Source organism: Xiphophorus hellerii, chromosome 6 (genome assembly GCF_003331165.1).
Source record: "Xiphophorus hellerii strain 12219 chromosome 6, Xiphophorus_hellerii-4.1, whole genome shotgun sequence".
NCBI lineage: Eukaryota > Metazoa > Chordata > Actinopteri > Cyprinodontiformes > Poeciliidae > Xiphophorus > Xiphophorus hellerii.
Genome location: NC_045677.1, coordinates 14262813 through 14285842, shown reverse-complemented (window position 1 = coordinate 14285842; position 23030 = coordinate 14262813). Strand labels below are relative to the sequence as shown.

The 23030-nt window shown below is 39.1% G+C and overlaps 1 protein-coding gene across 3 annotated transcripts; it reads right to left on the bottom strand.

The window, feature by feature from the left end:
• Positions 1-92: 92 nt before the first annotated feature.
• On the bottom strand, positions 93-20206 carry nyap2b (neuronal tyrosine-phosphorylated phosphoinositide-3-kinase adaptor 2b). 3 transcript variants are annotated; one of them, XM_032564898.1, is made up of 7 exons: positions 19243-20206; positions 16548-16749; positions 12497-12819; positions 8140-9216; positions 4863-6023; positions 4634-4737; positions 93-2753 (listed from the first exon to the last, which is right to left on the bottom strand). In XM_032564898.1, the coding sequence occupies exons 2-7, from the start codon at positions 16724-16726 to the stop codon at positions 2466-2468; spliced, it is 3132 nt and encodes a 1043-aa protein (XP_032420789.1). In that variant the 5' UTR covers positions 16727-16749; positions 19243-20206; the 3' UTR covers positions 93-2465. The 3 variants fall into 3 exon arrangements, with proteins under 3 accessions (XP_032420789.1, XP_032420790.1, XP_032420791.1); XM_032564899.1 differs by having other exon boundaries at positions 8140-9213; XM_032564900.1 differs by lacking the exon at positions 16548-16749 and having other exon boundaries at positions 19243-20205.
• Between the last annotated feature and the right edge of the window lie 2824 nt (positions 20207-23030).

Here is a 23030-nt window from a genome sequence, read left to right as displayed (position 1 = left end):
ACATTTGTCTTGATTACTTATTTACTCTTTATCAGGCCTGGCAATGAAGAGCCCAATGTTGCAGTGCCAACAATAAATGTTTCCATAACGGCTTTGAAATTAATATTTATTTATTTCTCTCAACAAAACCCAAGTGACAATCAGAATACAGTACTTTTTTTTTTCCTTTTTCATTTTTTTATATAACGCAAAACGAGAACACAGTGCAATACAGACAGAGGACTGACAGTGCGGTGCTCTCTCTACCTTTTCACAGTGCATGTTTATACACACAAAAAGATTGTACAGCCTTAATAATACATTTCCACCCTTCACCCGTCAATGTCATGACATAGCAAAGTGAATGTCTTTAAAACAATCATTTTGAACTTGCGACTTGCAAACTTGTGTAGCTTGGCACACACTCACAAACACACCCACAGGCCCCCACGCCCCCACACGCACACACACAGCCTTTTCCCTTACACACGTACAGTAACAACACAAGGTATTGTTTTTCTTTAATCCTCACCAGAGAAAGGGCTGCTGCACTTATACACTCAGGACTGGCTCATTTGTCAAATTAATGGTTCTTTTGGTAATGTTGACATTATGTTTAATGTACAAAAGGAATACCAATTGAGATATAAAACAGGGTCTGAGGTAGAGGGTGGAAACAGGGAGGGAAAGACATATAGGTAACCAGCCTGATTCTGTGTATTAGAAAATAATCATTAGTGCTGTTTTTTTTTCTTTTTTTTTCCCAAAAAAAAAAGAAGCCCAAATGTTTTAAAGGCCATTGTGCAATGCCTTGTCTTTTTGACTGCAATGTGATAGGTCCTTAAACAATCTGATATTTCTAAAGTGGTTGCCAACAAATTCTGGACTGGGAACATTGTCAGTGACAACCAAATATAGATGACTGCATGTCGAACGCAGCCAGACTCCTGAGGCTTTACTTTCCAGCCAATAAATTAAAACATACATGGTACAACTCATCACTCTTATCTTTTACCAAAAAATATATAAGCATAACATTGAAAGATTTCTTCAAGTGCATATGGCTATAATAATCTGCTGTAAAATCAGGAAATTCACTAAAAGCTTAGGTCTTGATTGTACGGGCTAGCTGTTGGTATCAGGTATTTACACTATTATGGTGGTCACATTGTGCACGGCATTACAAGGGTGACATTACTCACCAGCTCCTGCCAAGAACTATTTTACAAATACCCAACCATCTGAGTGCAATCGCACCAATATGCTGTGGCAGTTTTTATATTAATGGTGCTCTAAGCGAGATTATCGTGCTGCGGCAACCCAACAAGTTTAAAAGCGGAACATTATCTGAGATTTGGGGTTTTGAAAAATTGAAGATAGTCTCACACAAAGCAGATAAGCAGAGGACTCCTGCTTAACTGCAAAAAAAGCAATAGAAAACTTGAGAATGGCACAACTAGTGTTATTCTTGTTTATCTGGTTGTCATGCACCCTCTTTTCTAATACACCCTCTTTTCAGGACAACTCCCCTTATTGCCCTTATTTAAAACCGGCACTGCAGATTCGACATGTCAACAGGCTTTGGTTGGTCATCATAATGAGACTTTAAAAAAAAAAAGTACTTTCTAATTTACTACCTATCAAACACTACCTCATAGCTTTTTTCTTTTTTTTTCTTTTTAAAGATTACTTCATAACACTTCTATGTGTGTTACAACAAGCCAACCAAATGACTTCAGAAAGGCTTAGAGTTTGTGAGCACACAGCTTGTAACCGTGATTCACAAAAGTGAAATTGAATCTGTTCTAGGACCTACTGTTGTACATTCTAGAACATAGTTGTAAAGGCTTTGAGAGCCCGCTGGCATCTAAAGCAAGTTAACTTTCACTCTTTGACTTACAGTACAACAGTGAAAATGTGAAGAGTATAGATAGAATTGAACAGTTCATTCATTTAAGTGCTTTTGCACACATACACAAAGAAAGAGTTGGGCATAAAAAAATTATGCTACTACAGTAAAAGTACTGATAGATTATGTTTTTTTAATGTAAAATAAACTAAACAAAAAATTAACATGGAAACAAATATTAGATTGCATTGAAATCTAATTTAATAATAATTTTAGATGCTTTTTGTACCCCATCATCTTATTTAGAAAATAACTATTCATTATTGGATATCTACTCTACTTATCAATATACAAGAGTCCAGTCACAAGAAATAGAAAAATATCAAATATCACCAGTGATGATAAGAAAATGTGACAACCTGAACAAGCAGAAATATTGCAGTAGTAACCACTATGGTCCTGACATCAGCAAGTATCACCGCCCCCCCTCCTCCTTCCAGTGCTCTTTGTGATCACCCTGAAGTATTGTTGCAGGGGGGGCCCCAGTACCACCAAACAGGGAGAAGAAGTGAGTATGTGGGTGTTATGTGGTACAGAGGATAAAGTTGTTTTTTTTTGTTTTGTTTTGTTTTTAATGTCAGATGGCTGTGTCCCAGAATACAGTTGTCTGTGTTGGGTATGGGGGAGGTCGGATCTTCTTGGTTCCACTGCTCTTTCCACAGCCAGCGAGGACAGACACACTTTCCTGCTTGCACTGACTTCGCTCCAGGTGCCTGTCCTCATTCTTGTCAGGAGGTGGAGGCCTTTCCAGATATCTCTGCAAGTGTGGATGCTGTCTGGAGAGGATCTCCGCACAGAGGGTCCGTTTTCTTTCTATCTGATCTAGCATAGTGGTGTCTCCACAGATCCATGGCATCTGCAGCATCTGAGTGACAGAACAAATTTAAACTCAGTTTTATTTACATAGTGTCAAAGTGTAGCAAATATTACCTGATGGCACTTTACAAACAAGCGCAACTCATATTAAGTTACACAGAATTGTATGAATCCAATTCTTTTCAAGAAGGACTGTTTGACACAGTCTATGTAGAAAGATAACAAATGGTACTTGGATGAAAGCAATGGAATGGGCTACATCAAGGCTTTTCAAAGTGTGGTCATGGTCCCCCTGGGTGGTGCCAGAGCTCTTCAGGGGAATGTGACATGACAAAATAAACAAATCAGTAAAAGTAACGGTGTACATTCAGCTATCTTCACCAGGCCTTTGACAAAAATATAACCAGAGACAAAATTGATTTATTGAAGTTTTAGTACCGAAGGCTACAGGGAATAAGAAGTTAGAGTCTGAGCCAAGCAAAATAAAAGAAGAAAGTATAACCATGATTATCTAGAGTTGGGATTCTCATGGGCTGGATCTAAAGATGTTTCACTGCCACAATGTTGTCTGCCAAGATCTGAGAGTTTTTTTTTGTTTTTTTTTCTACAGCAGGCTGAACTGTTGTTACAGCAGAGAGTAGCTCATACTTTTAGCACTTCAAATGACAAAGCAACTGAAGCATCATATTATGTGGTGATATGCCTAAGAAAAAGCAAGTAAATCCCAAAACACCAGTTTAATACATGAATAAAATTTAAAATTTAGCAAAAGAAAAAACGTTTACAGAAATAAAAGCAATAATGTAGTTTTGAGGTAGGCAGCTGTCAACCCTCTGGGCTACATTGACGAGCAAGTGCTGTATTTTGTTGTCAATTTTGTATTGATTTTTAGGAAGAGGTCATTGTTAGAGATTTTTTGGTATTATCATTTATTATTCCTTCAGATTACATTCAGTCTAAAGAACATTGTGATTTTCTTTTAAAGTGATTCTCTTCCTTATGTGTGTATGAACTGACCTGGAAGTCACTACTGTCTGTTTATCTTCATGTGAAACAGTTAACAATGTGTTTCTCAGACCTTTGATTAGTTATCACACCTAGGAACTGGGTTGCTAGTTGATTGTATCAGAAGTTTTACGACCTTTGTTGTTTTTCCTGACTGTCCCCTAGGTAGAAATTCCTTAGTCGTAAAACTGTGTTTGATTGTGTTCGTTTCGGGGGCTTCTAATCTTATCAGCACCAGCCCCCTTTGCTTTTGTCTTGTGTTAATAAAAAGACAAGCTCTACTGCAGAGTTTCAGAACACATGGTGAACTGGTCAGAGGAGCAGTTCTCTGTGTTTTCTCCTTTTGCAAAAGCTTGGCTATAAAATTCATAATACGTTGTCTGTGGTTCTTTCTTTTATTTAGGTTCGAAAGGAAAAATACCTATCAGTCATACACTTGGTTACCAGTTGTTCTGTTTTGAAGGAAGTATTTGTTTTTGTTCCATATTTTTAAAGTCTTGGCATGATTAGTGCCTTTTGCAAACAAAATTTGTGACTTTGGCGATGAGTGCTGCTGTTTAGGCGTGCGTGTAAACTGTTTTGAAAATGTGGACTCTTGAGTTGACAACTGCATCAAAGCAATTTTGAAAAATTGGAAAACACTTTGGACAGTTTTTTTTTTATGCTTGGTCTCCTCCATATGGCAATGTTTCTTTTGGCAGTGGTGTTGCTATCTATTTTGTATGTGATAGAATCAATTATGTTTTTGAAAGCTTTGATATTGAACTACCCAGGAGGACTGAAAAAATATAAAAATAAATTATGATGATGCATGATCATCATAAAAACAACTATCTACACTGTTCAAACAAGGATTCATCTGTAAGCAGAGAGCCTGTTTTCCAAAGTTAAAGAATAATAAAGAAAAGTAATACAAGTGCATACCTGACTTTGATGTGTTTCTGCAGCTCTCCTCTGTGGCGTTCCAAGTGGGGAAGGGTTATTGGGCATTGAAGGGGAGCGACTAAACTTGGATGGAGTTTTCAAATCTAAAAAAGAGAAAAAACATGCAAAGTTGTATGACATGGAACAGTTTCAGTGCATTTTCCTTCAAGAAATATTATTTAGCCAGAGCACAATTTTAATTTTTTGGAATTGAGATGTAAGCTCTCACCGTTTCCAGTTCCTGCAGACAAAGGTGGGCTACCGGATGATTTCCCATGGTGAGTGGGTGTAGTAGTGGATGAATGTTGCCCTGAAGTTGTGCTGCCACTTCTCTCTTGTGCTTTTGACTGGTCCATATTGTGATTAGCTCTGTTGTTATGCCTCGGCGTACCATCTGACCTGTGTCCACGCTCTTTATCACACCTGTACTCCGTTGCCGGAGGACTCTTGCTGCATTTGAAATCATAAAGATGCTGCTCTGAGCCATTCAGACTTCTGTCTTTGCTGTCCCGTCTCACTTCAAGGCCTGTCCTACTCAAGTCTTTACTTTCCTGCCTTGGTAAAAGTGGGGGAGGAAGATCCCCTCCATTGTGGCAATTCCGATCTCTTCCTTCATACTTAAAATCAACCTTGTTGCTCCGTGATGTTTCTTGTCTCAGCAACATTTCAGGTGGCTGGTCTATTCGTCCTTCATATTTATGTTCAGTGCTACTTCTTTCTCTGTCTACACTCTCTTGATGAAGTAACAAATCAGTACGATTGTCTTTGCAATCATGCCTAAATTCTGGTCCATTTCTAGTTCTGTCTTTACTTTCTTGACGAGGCAGAAGTTCACCTACACGGTCTCTGCTATCTTGCTTTGAGTCCAAACCATTTCTTGCCCTTTCTTTGCTGTCTTGTTTTGATAAGGGCTCGTGTTGCTGATCTATTAGTTTGTCTCTGTCTTTGCTTTCCTGTCTTTGTGAAAACTCTATTGCATGTCCTCCACCCCGATCTTTGCCGTCTTTCCTTGGAATTAGTTCACCGTTGCTAAAACATCTTTCTTTGGAGTCTTTTCTAATTAAAGGTATGGGGTCTGAGGAGCTGCAGCTTTTGTCTTTGGAGTCCCGTCTCCCAGAGATGGGCTCTAGACCACTGGAGGCTTGATCCTTACTATCCCTGCGGACAAGGGGCACATCTGTACTGCTGGAGGTGCGGTCTCGACTGTTCCGTCTGTGGGTCGGAGGTTCTGTATTGCTGCTGCCCCTATCTTTGTCTTTGTCTTTGTCTCTTTCTCTTCGATGGGAAGACTCCTTGCTGTGGCGCTCTTTGGACTCACGTTTGGAATCCTTGCTGTGGCGTTCCTTACCTTCACGCTTGGAATCACTGTGAGACTTGACCTTAGACTCAGCTGCAGAAGAGCATAAAAAACAACATTATTAGTTTTATATTTAAAAATATTTAGAAATATTCATGTTATGATTAGAATTCTTAGTTTTAACCCTCTATTAACATACTGTCACTTAACAGCTGAGAAAATAGGTTTGTCTTACAATACCCGCTAATAACCACTAGGTGGCACCCATTACTTCCTTCAGTGTTCACAATGTCTGAGAGCAGATAGAACAAATATCTTAGCTATGCTTTTCTAATACACTACACATTGATTCCATTAACCATGAAAATAAAGTAAGATTTGTATCTGTAGCCTGTTATACTATTTATATACTACCATTTTAAAAGGTATAGATGCATGTATGAGTGTTTGCTTGTGGGGGCATATATGACAGGGAAGGTAGTGATTAACCAATTGGTAAATGGGTCAGGATATTGTCTCTACTGCTAGAGAATGCAAATGTAAAATAAAGGCCAGTTCTTTGAGAACCACTATGTTCAGAAAATAATTAAAGAGAGAAACAAATAAAAAAAAAACAACACTGCTTCCTATTCCTATTTATTTAAAAAAACAACAAGGACTTCTATGCACCTGATTGAAACACATGATTTTTTTTAACAATCTCTTAAAATAACTGAGTAATTGTTATAATTAAAAAACATAACAAAATCCTAAATAAAGCAAATGTGCATTAGATTTCTGACAAGAAAACCTCAAGTCAAGCCAATTATATTACAATTAAAAGTATAAGTAACCCAATGTACTTTGTTTCTACTCCCTCCACTGCATATCTGCACCAGCAGCCCGATTGGCTTAACCATGAGAAAGGTATGTGCTGATTGGACAAAATACATTTGAGTTGTGAGACATCACCACCCCTGTCAGCTGCTCAACTCTCGTTTGTACACCACCATGCCCTGAGCTGTGATTGGCTGCATTACCCACGGGAAGGAAATCTGCAAATAAGAAACAGGGATTTTTTTCCTCCTTCCTCTGTTGCTATGTTGTAGTTGCTAAGAAAACTGACTGAGGATGGATGTGTAGAATCTGTGCAATTTCACCACAATTTATGATTTATGGGAGAAGAGGGGTCCTAGTGAAACCAAAAAATGTGTAGGTTTAAAACATATAGATTTTTCTTTAATTACTTAATTACTAATATATAGACCACTCAATGGAAGAATGAAACTCTGAAGATTCATCTCATATTTATGTTTATTTGCAGGTAATCTTGTATGTATCAAGTAAAAAAAAACAAAACTCAGTATAAATCTTAATATGATTTATACATTTATGAGACTTCCTCTTGCCTAGTATGAGGTTCATATATATAGGCACATGTAAATCTTAAATTAGTCATTTTCAACATGATAGATTTCATTAGTTGTGCAGTATGTTCAAGAACAACACAGTGGTTTACTGATAATAAACCATTAGCAGGCTTAACCATGGAAATGGTATGTGTAAACCATTATCAGCAAATTGATAATACTGCTGACTAACATAAACTATAAGTTAACTCAGTTTTAATACTTTTAGAGTGGAAAAATATCTACCTGTCTTTGAGCAGACTCTGCTTTCCTCTGCAGATGAATTGATTTTGGCAGCACCTTGAGTGAATGTGGCATGAATATCGGTATTTAAATCTGATGTTTACATATTTAAAAGTAATCCTGCCTGATGGCCTAATGCCATGAGTTGGTTTGAGAGACCCGCTGTCCGCTTTAGTCCCTAATCTCCTCAGATTAAATTATACGATCTGTATCTGACTTGGCTTTGTGGACCTAGATTAAACAAAGGGAAATTTTGCAGATTTTGCCACCATGCTGTAAAAAGAGATGCACACTTTACACAGAATCTTAAATTGGTATGGTTTAAATTTTATCCCAAAAACAACATTAATTTAAGGACAGAGGAGAGTCGTATGTGCTGTTTATAAATCAAAGAATATCAATATTCCCTGATTTTGTCTTGCATTGTAGTTTATTCAACTGACTGATCAGTTTGTACCTATTGCAGATGTCCCTGGACTTTCAATCTATCTAAATTTAGAATAATGTTTTTTTTTCTATTCCTGGTTTTACAACAACATTAATCTATAATGTAAAAGCATATCCAAGACATAGCTTACTCTCTCCAGGTTCTTTAGATTTCCTTCCACTGGCATTTTTCTTCAGCATATTCCTGCCTGTGGTGAACAGGTTTGTTAGTTCATCAAGTGGACTGGTGGGTGTCCGTGAACGACCTGTTGACACATTCTGCATAGACCCGTGGAGTCGTCCAACACCTTCTTGAGGTGGTGAACCTTTGCCATGAGGGGTTGCAGATGCACTCCGAGGGAGACCCCCGGGAAAAGGCATTGGAGCATCAAATGGAGGTGTACGCATTAGGCTCAGAGGGGTGAGACAGCGGCCCATGCTGACCGGTGATGGGCAGGCAGAATGGCTACGCTGATAGGATGATGTTGAGGAGGATTTGTAAAGCGTACAGGGGAGTGGAGGTGCAGAGGAGCGGCCAGAAACTGTAAGTGTTGGGGTAGCAGTGAGCTCCCTGCGGATGTGAGCAGAAGAAGGAGGTTCATTTGAAGAGGTCGGGGATTTGCTATAGGGCTGGTTCTCCAGCATTGGTAATTTGGCTACATCTAAAGGTGTGAGGGGAGACTCATCTGAGTTTGGTGAGCACTGGGCTGGTGCTGGTGGAAACACCAGCAGCGGCGGTCGGTGAGTGAGTAAATTGGGAAAGGGTGCAGGAATGTCACAGAGGGGGATGTTTCGAGGGGTGGAGCAGCGACTGAGAGGCTCAGGGTCGTAGGGTGCTGGGGTGGGGCAGGCAGAACGACATCCAACAGGATCAGTGCGGTACTCCATATCATCCAGGGCTGGATACTTCATTTCCTCGTACACAGACTCTCCTGGCTCTTCATCCTCAATCTTCAATGGTTCTCGTGGCCCTATGTCAATCCCCCCCATTTCTATGTAGACAGGCTCATCCTCACACTCGTCTGTGGGACTCTCGTCACTCTGTGGAGGTGAGGGGTTAAGTTCGCAAGGGGATGTGGTGTGGTGGAGGTGCTTGGACAGGCACACCCCACTGCTTCCGTGACTCCTAATGTAGGACTCGTCAAAGGAAACACTAAGTTGTGTGTTGGGGTTCCTCTTGGGTTTTGGAGGTGGCACCCTTCTGCAGTCCTCATTGCATCCTTGTACTGCTAAAACACAAAGGAGAGAAAATTGATCAAATAAACAATATCTGAATTTTCTTTTTTTTCTATTTCATTAATTTGTCTTCAGTTAATGAAGACATTTTCAGAAGGGATTGAACAGTGATCCGTTCACTCTATTATGTTTTCTTTAATTAAAAAAAACATAATATTTGACCGTCTGGTCATATATCATAATTCATAATGCTGTTTGGTCACAGTACAGTACAGCATTTATACTGAATGTAAATTACTCAAGGTAAGCTCTACTTTCAAATTTAAAGGCAATTGATTGCAGTGGATTCCAGAGTAAGTGGGTATCTTTACTGTTTATTTGTGAAAACTAATAAAAAGCAGAGAAAATAGTCCTACTATTACACAACTATACAGTACGTTGTGTGGATTCATCAGAAAGTTTTGAAAGCTTTAAAGGCACGACCACTTTTACAAGAATCTGTATACCTTGGGGTAAAGTGTATTTAACAGAATAAGGTTATTTAATCCTTTATATCAATACAAAGTATTTTGTATAAGAAATATGCAAGATAGGTTAATGAGACACAAAGGAACAGGAAGTAGAATATCAATATGTTAGCAAAAATCTCTACAGTTGCAAGTAAAACAAGCATTGGAAAAATTGTAGTATGTTAAAGTAATTTTTTTTGTGTGAAAAAACATTGAATTAAAAACACTAGTGTTGATAGGAAACCTTTCTGAATTTTTATGGGTCAGCCGTAGGTCACTGTGTATCGCTGTGAGCAATACCTTGCATCTGAGTTGTGGGACCAGTTGATGCATATGCATGTTTCTAGGTCAAATATATAGCAGGGAAGCAATATGAGAATATTGTATTTGGGTCACACACTCTGTGGAGCGTCTTTTTGATAGTGGTGACGTGGTATTGCAGTGTGAATCTCTTCAGATGTGGTGCAGAGTGGCTTTGGTACAGTGCTCGTATTTCCTAGATGCTACTGTAAAGCAGCACAGTGCTAAAGCCTCATTCACTGCTTTGTGTCACAGTTTATTTCTAGGTCAGTCGATGAAATGTTTGGATAGAAGTACCCTTCCCTAGGATGGGAAGTGAGAGATGAGCTTAGTGAAGAAATTAATCATAGCTGAAATTTCCAAACTACAGATTTTAGACCTTTAATAATTCAGATACCAGATGGCCCCAGACATGCATATTTCCCATAACTGTATGACTCACCACCGATGACTGCAGTACATGCAAACCAGTGCATGCACACTGCACATCCCTACATATAAATGAAAACAATTTATGACATATGTGCTAGCTTTTCTTTGAAAGTATTTCTAGCTGAAGTTTAACAGTGTACTTACTTTTTGTTCCTGTAACATGTTAATTTTTCAGTTTTACTGTAGTAACAAATAATATCAGGTCATTTAAGCATAGATTGTTATTCTGCAGTCATTTGCAACTCATTTTGCATGTTTAGATGATGCTGATATCAAATTTTGCTCATGTTTGGAGATATATGTCTCTTTTGTCCTTATCACCACTGACAAAAAAATTGAAGAAGAAGATGCTGCAACTGGACCAGTATAGTAGCCATGTTATTGAGAATGCGTGTGTGAATATTTGCTAGAATATAAATGTGCGCATGCAATACTGCTTCAATATTTTTCTTTCTGTCACAACAAAATGCATTAGTACGCAATAAGGTTTTCTTGTGAAATGCTGAGCTTTGTATCAGAGCTGATGCCGAAATCAGCCATTCAAATATCCTTTACTGCCTGCTTTTTTTCTTTTCCTCTGTCTCTTACTTCCCCTTCTCCCCCTCCCCCTGTAATGGATGTGTTTACCCGCAGCACCTCCCCCTCCCTCTTCTCCAGGGAAAAACAAATCTAGGTCAGTCGCTCCTCCTGAATGAATTTTACTCTGACAAGCTCCTCCCTTTTCCACAAAAAGCACCAGCAATGGAGCACGCAAGCCTCCCCTTAACCAGGGACACCCCTACACTCTATCGCTGATTGGCTGACAAAGCTCAGACCTCAGCATCTCGGGAGTCCTATTGGCCCATGCTCCATAGCATGGCTGTTATTGGCTGGGCTGCAGGGGGTCTTGTTTCTGTGGGATGGTTGCCGTGGTGCCCAGGAAGATCTGTGTGTGCACACAGAGATCCCCACCAATCTGAGCCTGGCTGGATGACTCCCCAAACATCACGTTGTCAGTAAAGGACACCAATGGGAAAAGCTTCTCTCGCTATAGTATGCCCCAGTCTATAAATTAGACTGCTAGGATTTCAGAGATTTTATTCTGTGCATTTTGCCATTTTTCGCATTGCATACAATGGTTTTGCAATAGCAACAGTTTTTAAGGAGGTGATGCATGCACATAATACTCTACATATTACTTTATTATTTGTGAGTAATAGCTTTTTTGCTTTGTTTACTGAAAATTGCACTTATCAAATATATGCAGTCCAATGCATATGGGCACTTGCTAAAACTGGAAACAAGGCAAACGATTTGTTATATCAGAGTGTGAGTTTTATCTTTACTTGCTCTGATTTATTGGGACATTAGATAAGCACATTATGTTTGTCCTGAAATACACAAAAACAGAGGATTTTAATTGTCACTCTACTTAAGATATTGTTACAATTCTAACTTCACAGAATAAAGTGTTCACTCCAGATGTAGTTTGTGTATTGGTTGTTTGAACCTCCTAGTTTAATTGCTCAATCATTCAACATTTGCCAAACCAAACTGTGCAGAGGCACATCTGGAAAGTTCTCAAAGGGATGGCTCAAAATCGCAGGGTGGCGAAACTAAACCGAAAAACAGCAAGAAAATTTATATTATGCTGTCATAATATATAAGGAATTGGTTTGCAGGAGAGGGGTTAGAATAATTGACAGACATTTAAATGTGGCTGGAACTTTTGCCACTTTACCATCATGGTATTACTAAACTACAGGTGTGTGTAACAGAACAAGAAGAGGTAAAATGCCACTTTATAGATAATAAGTGGGGTTAAAAATTGGAGAAGGAATTAACTAATTGGGATCAACAAACAAAAAACAAACTCTATATATACTGCATATATATATATATATATATATATATATATATATATATATATATATATATATATATAAACTTTCTGATCAAGACATGATGTCTATGGTGTCATTATCCATAAGTAATCAAAGTAAGTAATTTAATATAAATAAATACATATCCTGTCAACAACTAGATGTCATGTGATAGGAGAACAGCTAAAGATATCTGCAGCAATGTAATGCAAAGTGCCACAAACACTCACCGTCACATCTCTCCCCACGGCAGGTGGACATGGCACTGTGGTCCACTGCTTCAGACGACATGCTCAGCTTGGTAGCCGGGTCTCTCCTAGGCTTAGGTGGTGGCTGCTTCCTAGAGGTGGGACTCCCCACTTCCTCATCTCCTCCTCCTCCTCCTCCTGTGTTACCGCCACCAACAGAGTGGAGGGACTGGGAGCGGACAGAAAAGCCCTGCCCGCAAGCGATAGTGTGCAGGTGGGGCAAGGGCATTCGCTCCTGGGGCTCAGGCATGGTTATTGAGCCCATACGCAGGTGCTTGCCTTCTGTTGCTATATCCTCACCAGTTCTGAAAGCACCAAAAGGGGGAGGAGGGAGGAATAAAAAAAACAAACTAATTTAAAGATGGAGAATTAAACATGTAGGTTCTGATAAAATCTAAGAAAAAATAACACAAACTCATAAGCATTTTTGTTTATATGTTTGTGTGTGTTTGATAAGGGCATCAAGTCAGCATCAACAAATGCGAGTTTCACTAACAGCATAAAATTCACCAGAGTTAAGGCACAGTGTTGATTTGAGCTTAACCCTGGATATGACTGACACTGGTCACACAGACACGATGGCAGCCTCCCCCCTCCCCCGCCTGTAAACAATCAATGCCTATAAATGGATGATTGGCCTGAATGGAGCCTTAATGATGGGCAAAAGGGGAACACTAATTTGATGGGGTGTGTGTGTTTGTGTGTGTGTTATGCATGCAAGCTAGAATTGTTTTCATATTTCATATATTGCAAGCTAACCAAGGAGACATAAACTGACATGTTTACAAATGTGACACATATCAGAATTCATATGTCTTTAAAGCATGAATGTGCATGCTCCTTTGCTGACAGTGACAGCCTCTTGGCCAACTGCTGAACAGAAGGTACTCTATGGATTTTTTTCATTGCTCAGACTCTGCTTTGCCTAGCAACAGGGCACATATACACATCAGACACAAAACCAGCTGTCCCGGCACAACAATAACAAAGTACATGTGTACAACGCAACACTTGCACATGGCTGCATCATTATCAAGGCAGTTTTGCTTAAACCCTAGGCAGGTGGTTCAAGAAAAAGATGCCAGCAGCAAACCTTAGCATGTCACTGTGATAAGCCCTGCAAATAAGGAAATCAAATAATCCAAAATCTTAACACAAAAACATATTTCATATTCTTGTTTGTTTTTTTATGTCCTTATTATAGTCATGATTAAGGTTTTGGGATAAAATTTTATTTGGAAACAAAGCAGAAAGATTACACCTATTAGATGTAGCCACACTTGTCATTGAAAAAATATGTTTCTCCTTCCCTTACGTTTTGGGTGTGCATCTCATTGCAGCTTCAGTATGCATGGGTCGCATGTGTGTAGGTGGCTTGGTGTGACTGAAGTACTGGTGGCTGAGTTATTTTTAGGATATTTGCCCAGTGATTGGCTAAAGGAGAGACCACAGGTGCAGTTGGACCAAATGAAGTTGACTTGTTGGGCAATTCTGCTTTTCTCTGTGACAATGTTAAAAAAAAAAAAGAATTATCTCTGCTTAAGGAACAAGGACAATACTGAGTAAAGAAACAGAATGAGTGCCTGTAAGTGGATGCACACATGCTCCAAAGGGTTTAGAGGAGGGAAAGGAGATGTTTAAAATTTGCATTCCCATGTAAATGTAGAAAAATTTAAATACTTTTGATCTGCTATAGGTTTGTGGTTAGGAGGGACAAATGGTGATAAATACCCTTTCATAAATATTTCTGTGAGGCTGTGGGAATGACTTCTGTCTTCAAAAAGGTGAAAAACAACAGAAGAGACCTTTAGTGAGGAAACTGTCAGCAGGAAGGCCCGCCTTGCTCCAATCCAACAGGCTGATTCAATTGGACTATAGCTCCTCCAGCTGTCACCAGGCAGAACACATCCCCTGTAACTGAACTCGCACTTAATCATTCTCTAACAAGTTTTTCTTCACCACGCTCTTAAACAGTCTTAGACTAACACAATTTACAAGCCATTTGTCCTTTTTCCCCCCTCTTTCCAACCCCTCTCTCTTTTCTTTTAACCTGTTGTTCAAGGCCATGCATGCACAAGCATGCATGTGCTTATTCACTCACAGAAACAAGTATGCACTATGAATTCTAAAACTCTCTCTCAGTTACTGTAAGAAATAGGTCATCTCATTGACCTACTTGTAGGACTCATAAAAAAAATCTCAAAATTTGATGCTCCTCCTCAAATGGAAATGTACTAATGTTCTTGCTCTGGCAAAATCTAAAAGAAATCAAATGTCAGTTTCCTCAGGCATCCCCTGTGTCTAATTCCTGAAGTTGCTCCACAGGATTACATCAGACTACTGATAGAGATGGGGGGAAATGTTTTGATGTGAACAGAGAAGGATTTCTTGTGGGATTTCCAACTTTGCCGACCTCCAAAAATGCTTTAAGCATTAGCATTAACAATCAGCTTTGACTGCGAAAATAATAAAATGTAGCCACTCTGGAATGAGTTGCCCACAAAGAGTCACACAAAGGACAACAGACAACAAAAGACGAAGGGATCTTTAGAATTACACGACCTTTGACAGGAATGTGACAGGGCTAAAGATGCCTCTGGTTAAGAAGAACATCTGCTCACTTAACATTCAACCATCCAGGGTTGTGCCAAAGTAATGACTGGATGACAAGATAAAACTTTGAACAGGGGCTCAAATACTTAGTTTTTCACAGACTGATAAACATTTATTCCATTTTAACACTGGGTAGCATTTTTTTCATAACTCCTGCCACAAACTGAAGCAGTTTATCTCAGAAAATGATCCGATTACCAGTAGGAGAGAAGTGAAAGTGCTTTTTGTGGGCAGATAAGATATTTTATCCATTCACCGCTTTTTAAAATCAAGCACAATTTAACAATATGAGAGCAGCTAAACCAACTAGGAGTTGTTTTACATGTTGGAAATGTTATTAGTTTATCGTAAGTCATTTATCTTCACAATTCGGAAATGTGAGTTTGTTCTGTCATTGTTTTTGCTACATATATACATTTTATTTATGCACACATAACATTATATATATATATATATATATATATATATATATATATATATATATATATAGAGAGAGAGAGAGAGAGAGAGAGAGAGTACAGACCAAAAGTTTGGACACACTTTCTCAATGAATTCAATGAGAAAGTGTGTCCAAACTTTTGGTCTGAACTGAGTACAGACCAAAAGTTTGGACACACAGTTGTGTCCAAACTTTTGGTCTGTACTGTATATGTATGCGTGTATGTGGGTGTGTGTGCGCTTGTGTGTAAACTGACAATCAGCTTTGATTGAATTACCTACAATAGGTGAGATAGTATCTCACCTGACATCAGAAACTGTTAAACTGCACCTTTATGGTGGCATCACTTTTTGGCCATATCTAGGGATGGTGTTGGTGTTCCTGTTGAAAACCTTTGTAACCAATGTGTGAAAACAGCATTTAAATGTAATAAAATGCCTTGTCCCTGATAGACAAAATTATTCGCACACATTATATAATTGAATATACTTAAACATAACACATTTTATGCATAGACAGAAGTATTCTATACCAGACAACAGAATAAAAACAGTCCCCTACATCTTTCTCGTTTGTATCCTCACAGTCTAAAAGCCTTTTCTCTCACAGATGATTCTCCTCATTCTTGCTGTTGTTTTAAAAATAGAGCTTCAGTGACCTCTTTGCAAGGACGAGTCCTAAATAAGTCTAAATGAGAAATTAATTATCCTCCATAGGTTCATGGGGTGCATCAGTCCACACTTGTTAACAAAAAATAAAACGACCTGCCACCCCCAAAGGCACCCTCTTTCCACTTGTCCCAATTCTCTCTAACCTAAAGTGAACTTTATCTATCTGTGATGTTACAGAGTTGTAGCAGGCATGATACATCTAATCAATGATTAAGGTAAAACCAAATGTTTGTGTGTCCTCTGACATCTTTGCTTATACACTTATGCTTATGGATCTTGTTTGTTGTTTTATGGCTGGTTGCCTTCCTACCTCCTTATGGCTTCCTCCTGTTTTCTTTTCTTCTCGTTTTTTTCCTGCAGGAATGTCCTGTTTCTTTCATTCCTGGTGTGGTCCAAGTTCTGAGCCAACAAGCTGTTGTAGGCTCTCAGCCCATTCTCCTCAACATATTGGAAAAAGCTGAAAGTTTCCTCCTCTTTGGAGCTCATCATTCTTCAAGTCTGTGCACTGCATTCTAATTGAAAGAAAAAATAACTCTTAGTTATAATCACTTACCTAATCGGGGCACCGAATATTCAGAATAAAGGATCTTGGATCTTTCCAGCAAGCATTTTATTTGTCATTAGTTACATTCTCTTACAAAAGTATTTATAACCTTTAAATAAGTGGAAGCAATTGCCTTCCAAAGTCTGTTAATTCTTGAAGAAGCCCTGCAGTGAACAGCAGTGGCAGCATTAAGTTGTGGGAATACTTTTCATCCAGTGAGAAGGAAAAGGAGTGCTGGTTAGAGATCATGGAAGATAATTGGAGCTAATACAGAAGAAAACCAATTCAAGAGTGCAAAAGACTTTTGAGTCTGAAGTTCAGCTTTCTGCAGAACAAGGTTTAAAGTAGCTGTAGCTACAGTTACTACATTTGCAATTAACTTGTGCTAGGCACAGTTTTTATTTTCTGATTATAAGAAAGTCAATCATTAAAAAAGGCCAAAAGCCTGATACAAATCTAACACACTGAGTTGATCAGTGTATCTGTTAATATTTCTGAGTAAGGAGGTGTGGCTCTTGTCAAATAGAAGCTGTATGGTGCTGCTGAGTCTTGCATCTCTGTGGTATAATTCATCTTTTGAGGGATGGCATCATGTTTCATTCAACATTCTCACACACCAAAACTAGCACACTGCAGTTAGACATAGCTTCCTGTTTGAGTGCTGATTAACAGCAGGCTCATTTTCTCAGTTGTATCTGCACATTTTTCAGCCTGAAATGACTGGTTTTAACCAAAAGAGCATGCAAATCTGAAAAAATAGCTTTAATTTTCCCATGTTTGTAATATGTGCTGGACTCAGATGTTGAGATACGGCATTTCTGGGATAAAAAGGATCAACACAAACAAATTAAAGCAGTCTCATTGAACAAAAGCACAACGTTGCATATACAAATGATATTGATTTTATTTTATTTTTTTTGCTGTTGTTTGCTTTGATCCACAAATCTTTCTCTGTTGCCCCCCTACTCTGCAAAAACAATGATGCAGCCAATTACAATTCACTTGTAAAACCAAAATTAGCTTTGAGTAAAACTCTTTACATCTATTCAATCTCAGAAGCATGTAAGACTTACACAGCATGTATGTACTGGATGCATTTTTCTAAAATAATAATAATAACACATGCAAAATTATATATAAAATATGCAATGCACTCAACTTGAATTTAGAGAGTCTAGAATAGGATGAGGAGAAGACAGTGCATGCTTTTATGTAGGTCAGTGTTTCCAGATCCGCCGAAGACTTCTGCTTGTTTACGTATGAGAGAAGCACTGAGTGGGAGCGTGCTTGGGGAAGGGGGGGAAGGGGCTTTGCGATAACTGCATGTATGTTGTGTGTGCAGGGAGGCTAGGGGAGTGAGGGGGGTCTTGGAGGGCAGCCAGATGGAGACTGTGCAGCTAACAGGGAGGGCAACCATTGTCTGGTCATCCTTAGCATCTCTGCATCCTGTGTCTATCAGGGTAGGTCAGTGGGTTTATCTGTAGGTTCCACACCACTTCTGGCATCCTCAACTCTCCTCCGCCCATTTTTTTAAAGACATGTGGAGTGATTACAGTTAGAGATAGGAGAGTTCATACTAGGGCACCGAAGCATGGTGACAAACAGTTTTGATGTATTTTGATTCCAAGATTTAGTCACTAGTGCACATACAGACATGTGTGTATAAGTCTGGGAAAATAGAAGTGAAAATAGAAGTGAGCTTTTTTCATTTAAGGAAGAAATAAGGTACACCAGCATAAGTGCAGAGATGAGAAAGCACTGTTCAAACAGTGTTTGAGCTGAATTAAGCCTACCGGCTTAATCCTGTAAGCCTGCAAAAGAAGCCCACACAGGAATCGGCTTGTTTATCACAGTGTTTTTACTGGCCTTTTACAAAGGCTTGCCCTCCAAAAACTTACTGATATAAAATTATGGTATCATTCTATCACTTCAGCAAAATCAAAAAATTCTCCAACCAGTTTTTTTGTTTGTTTTTAGATGTTTAAATTCCTTTTGTCTCATTTAGATTTCCTCTTGCTTTCAGTTCCACCTCTTCCCATTTTTGCCCTAAATGACAGTTGAAACAGAGGTGCACTTTGCTTTAAAAGTAAATGATGGCGGCACATCGTTTCTGTTTCCAGGCAACCATGTCACCGGAGAGGGCCACGGTGGATATTCTAAAGACACAATGTCAAAAAAATTTCAGGGCCAGCAGTATGGTGGCCTCATGCATGGGTGCTTGTGCATGAATACACACATACAGACAAACATTGCAGTTAACCTCAGCTAACCTTTAGTTGCTCTACTTTTCAAAATGCCAACAACTGACAAGTCTTTCACATGTATCAAGCTAATTTCTAAGTAGAAATTTCTGCCAAATCAAAGAGTATATGCATGAAATAAGTAGGTTGGATATTAATCTACCTAATGTCCTGTGTGATATTTTTTGTTATTATAAAAAAGCGTTATGATGCATACTTACAATAGGGCTTTGTCTTTACTGTGGTGTAGATCAAAGTGTCTTCTGTCTTTCCCTGAGTCCACAGTGCAACAATGAACTCTGACCTATGCAGAACGATCCATGCACTCTTCCACTTAAATCCACATAGACCTCCGTCCATCGTTTTTTGTTGTTTTTTTTTCCAACAGATTGTGTCCCACTAGAAGGAGTCCCAGTGACCCAGGATGAAGATGGAACTAGAAGAGAGCTGGGCCATCAGGTGCCCTGCCCAGTGCTCCCTTCTCCTGGGCCAAATATAGTACACCTCCAATCCAGATGCTGCCAGACTCCGAGCCAGCTGTGAGAGCTTCACTTCTAAGCACATGTGCGTGCGCTAAACACGCAGCACACAACTGCCACTGCATGCATTGCAAAAATGCACATCACATCTTTTCAAATCAAAGTCCTCTCACAGTTGCATAGCCAAGTTGGCTTTAAAGTCCACTTCAGATTCTTCTTTCTTGGAGTGTTTCTTTGTACGTTCTATTAGATCAAAGTCTCATGACAATAGTAAAAAAGGGAATCCACATCCGTGGTGCTCTTGTGGATGAGGTAGACCAAGGGTTCTTGTATTCCCTGCCGATTTCCTCTGTCCTGTTCAGCACAGTACCTCGGTGCTTAAGCAGATGACACTGAGCTTCCCAGCTATACACGAAAACAAGAAGAACACGCCCACTGCCTACTGTAGACACCTTACTCTAATACATCAGCCTCTCTCTCTTGCTCGGTGTCCATCTCTTTCTTCCACAGCTCTTTTTCTTGCTGAGTCCCTTTGAAATAATATTTCGGTCACACTAATACACAAGGTTGTCTCCGTAAGCATTCGTGTTGTGTTTTTGTTTCTTGTGTCTCGCTTTGCCTTTCCCTTTGCAGCTGAGAGGAAGCTTGAGCCTGAATGTGTTGTTCTGTTGTCAGCACCACGGAGAGCTCTCCCTGTCAGGGGGTGAAGAAGGCGGGGAGTTAACAGGGTGGGCCACAGTGGGACAAATGCAAAGATAGGAGAATAGGAGGGGTAGGTGGGAGGAGTCAAAAGGTTGCCAGGGTGTGACCTCATTAGATGCAACCTCCTCTTCCCCTGGCAACCACTGCGATTACCCTCCCTGACGCCTCCTCCTCCTGCTCCTCTCTTGCAGCTCGTAAACAAGACCATGACACAAAAACACTTGCTGTGAATGCACCGTGTTGCTCTCCCGTGCCATCTTGGGTTGTGGTTAAAACAATGAGGAATAAGGAAAGTACTCAGAGCACAACAATAGCACTTTGTAATTTCCTCCATGCACAAATGAAAAGGCTGGTGCAAGATTAATAATTAAATTTGCAAACAAAATAAAAAATAAAGCAAACAAACCAATTCCAAATGTGTTCCCTGGGGCTACATAGGTAAAAGATAAAATAAAAACATAGATTTGAAGCTGAGTTGCTGTTTTGGTCAATGAAATGTCACTGCACAACTGTCTGTGGGACAGCTATGTTGGTTGACATAGACATCCAACATAGCTGTTGGTTGTCTATGTCCTGGGAGAGAGGGGTATGTGATGCAAAAGCTGGTGAAAAAGCTGGAGAGGAAGGGAAGGGGCAAGGGGATTCTTTGAAAATGGGTGGGTGGTTGGAGGGGACTGGGTTTGTCTGAATGGATTAACACCACGGACACAAAAGGATTAAGAAGCAAAGATCTGTTGTTTTTATCAACCCTTCCCTCCATTTCTCTTGACTAATATCATTCACCCCTCACCCTCCCACACCCCTCCACCACCAACACCACTCCACCCTTTGAGAAACTCCACCACCACTTCACCCTTTGAACAACTCCTGGGTGTACCTTCAACATTGGTTTGAGCCAGAAAGCTGGTTAAGCAAGTTTCTGAAGACATCGAAACCAATTAAAAACATCCGGTCGTCAATTTCTGGAATAATGGTAGTTAGCATCAATTGAAAAACAAAGATTCAAATGGCATTAAAGTTCCCAAGGTGATCTAAAATAGCTACAAGAACATAGCAAGGGCATTATGATCCACAAAGTATGTTTAATTGCATATTAATAATTAGAGAGGTAAGGCAGGGTGGAATATAATCTTATATCTCTGCACCCATTTTGACTCATATCAGTAAACCAGGTGCAAAACAAGCAGCTGAAGTGATCTCATTGAGATCAAAATGCACTTTCACAAGGTAGTCAACTCCTCTGTATTGTGAAGGATACAGTTGACTGATCTTTCATAAAGGAAGTTAGTCCGACCATACTGACTCATCACACGCACGCATTCACATATTTAAAAAAAGGCAAGTGTGACCTCAGTGAACCCCATTGCAAAGGGAGCATTTAGAGCCCATGGGAGTTTGATGAAAACAGACAGTAAAAGAAAACATCACGGACAAAAGGGGTTAAATAAATATTTCCACCAATGTGCACAAGAGTAGTTTCTGTTGTGAACAGTAGAGTACACTCCCTCTGGGACAGAACATGGGGTGAAACAGAATGCAATTCCTGGAACTTTTTAGTTCATGTAGCCTTGCAGGAACACATTTGCATTTAATGAAAAATACATCAAAACACAAATTTGACTGTATTCAAATACTTTGGGAGCCATGCTACAATCAGAATGGTTTCAATTTTAGTTTTGCACTGTCAGTTCATCAAGGCCTATTAAACCTTCTGTATGTTTTGTCATATGAACCATGACATGACTAGATGTTTATTATTAGAATTTACAGGCCCAACTTTAGGGAATAGGAACGGGGTATATATTCTGTAATTCTACTCTAAAATTCCCTCCTGACTTATTGTTTTGATATAAAGACTGAATATCATGATCCTCAATGTCCCATTGGAAAGAAAGGTAAAACTGTTTAAATGAATGATTTTTGTAGTAGCATTGTCTCATACAGAAAAAACTTTGAAACATTTAATTTTAGATTTGAGTTGGGATAAAAAACAAATCACTGGACAGAAAATAGTTCTTTTTAACAACATCACACAACATCGCTTTTAGTACTCCCAACAATCACTGAAATATATGTAACTTTAAAAACAAAAATTCTACAATATTTTAGGTTGGTTTGTAGGATATCTTAGTTAATTATATTTGACATTCTGTCGATCTGAGGTATCAATATCATGTGACACAGAGGCCCTTTTCGTTTTACCATATGGCAGTAGGCTGGACAAGGGCCCATGTTAAACTTGAACACTATGCAAATAAGGCAGGTTAAAAACAATTGGTAGCACTCACTGGCAAAGAGGCAGCAATTTGAGTTCAAGTCTCAATGACCAGTATTCAATTCAAAATTATTTTGGAACTTTAACTCGAATTGTTAAAGTTCCATAAGAACTTTCACCAAAATGATTTTACTCTCATTTTGGTGAAATGAGAGTAAAATCATTTCACAACATCCAAGATGGAATTAATGATTATGTGCACACTACATAAAGGGAATTCTGAGAAGATTTCAGGTTGCCTACAGTGATGCTTTGAGAGTACTTCTGAAAAGACCAAGATGTGCAAATGCAATGAAATGTTTGTGACAGCCAGAGTCAGCACTCTTAAGGGTGTACTTAGAGATCTGATGTTTGAGTTTATATATCATTTACATTAATTGGAAAATAAAATGATCATGGCTTTAGCAAACCCTTGGGTGAACTCTACATGATACTATTCACAGCTGTGGAGAGACTGGTGCACAGCAGATTTCAACAAGAGATTGAACAGTTATAACTATTTCAAGTGTTAAAATTACTCAGTCTGGTGCTAAAGAGTTAAATTAACACCGAT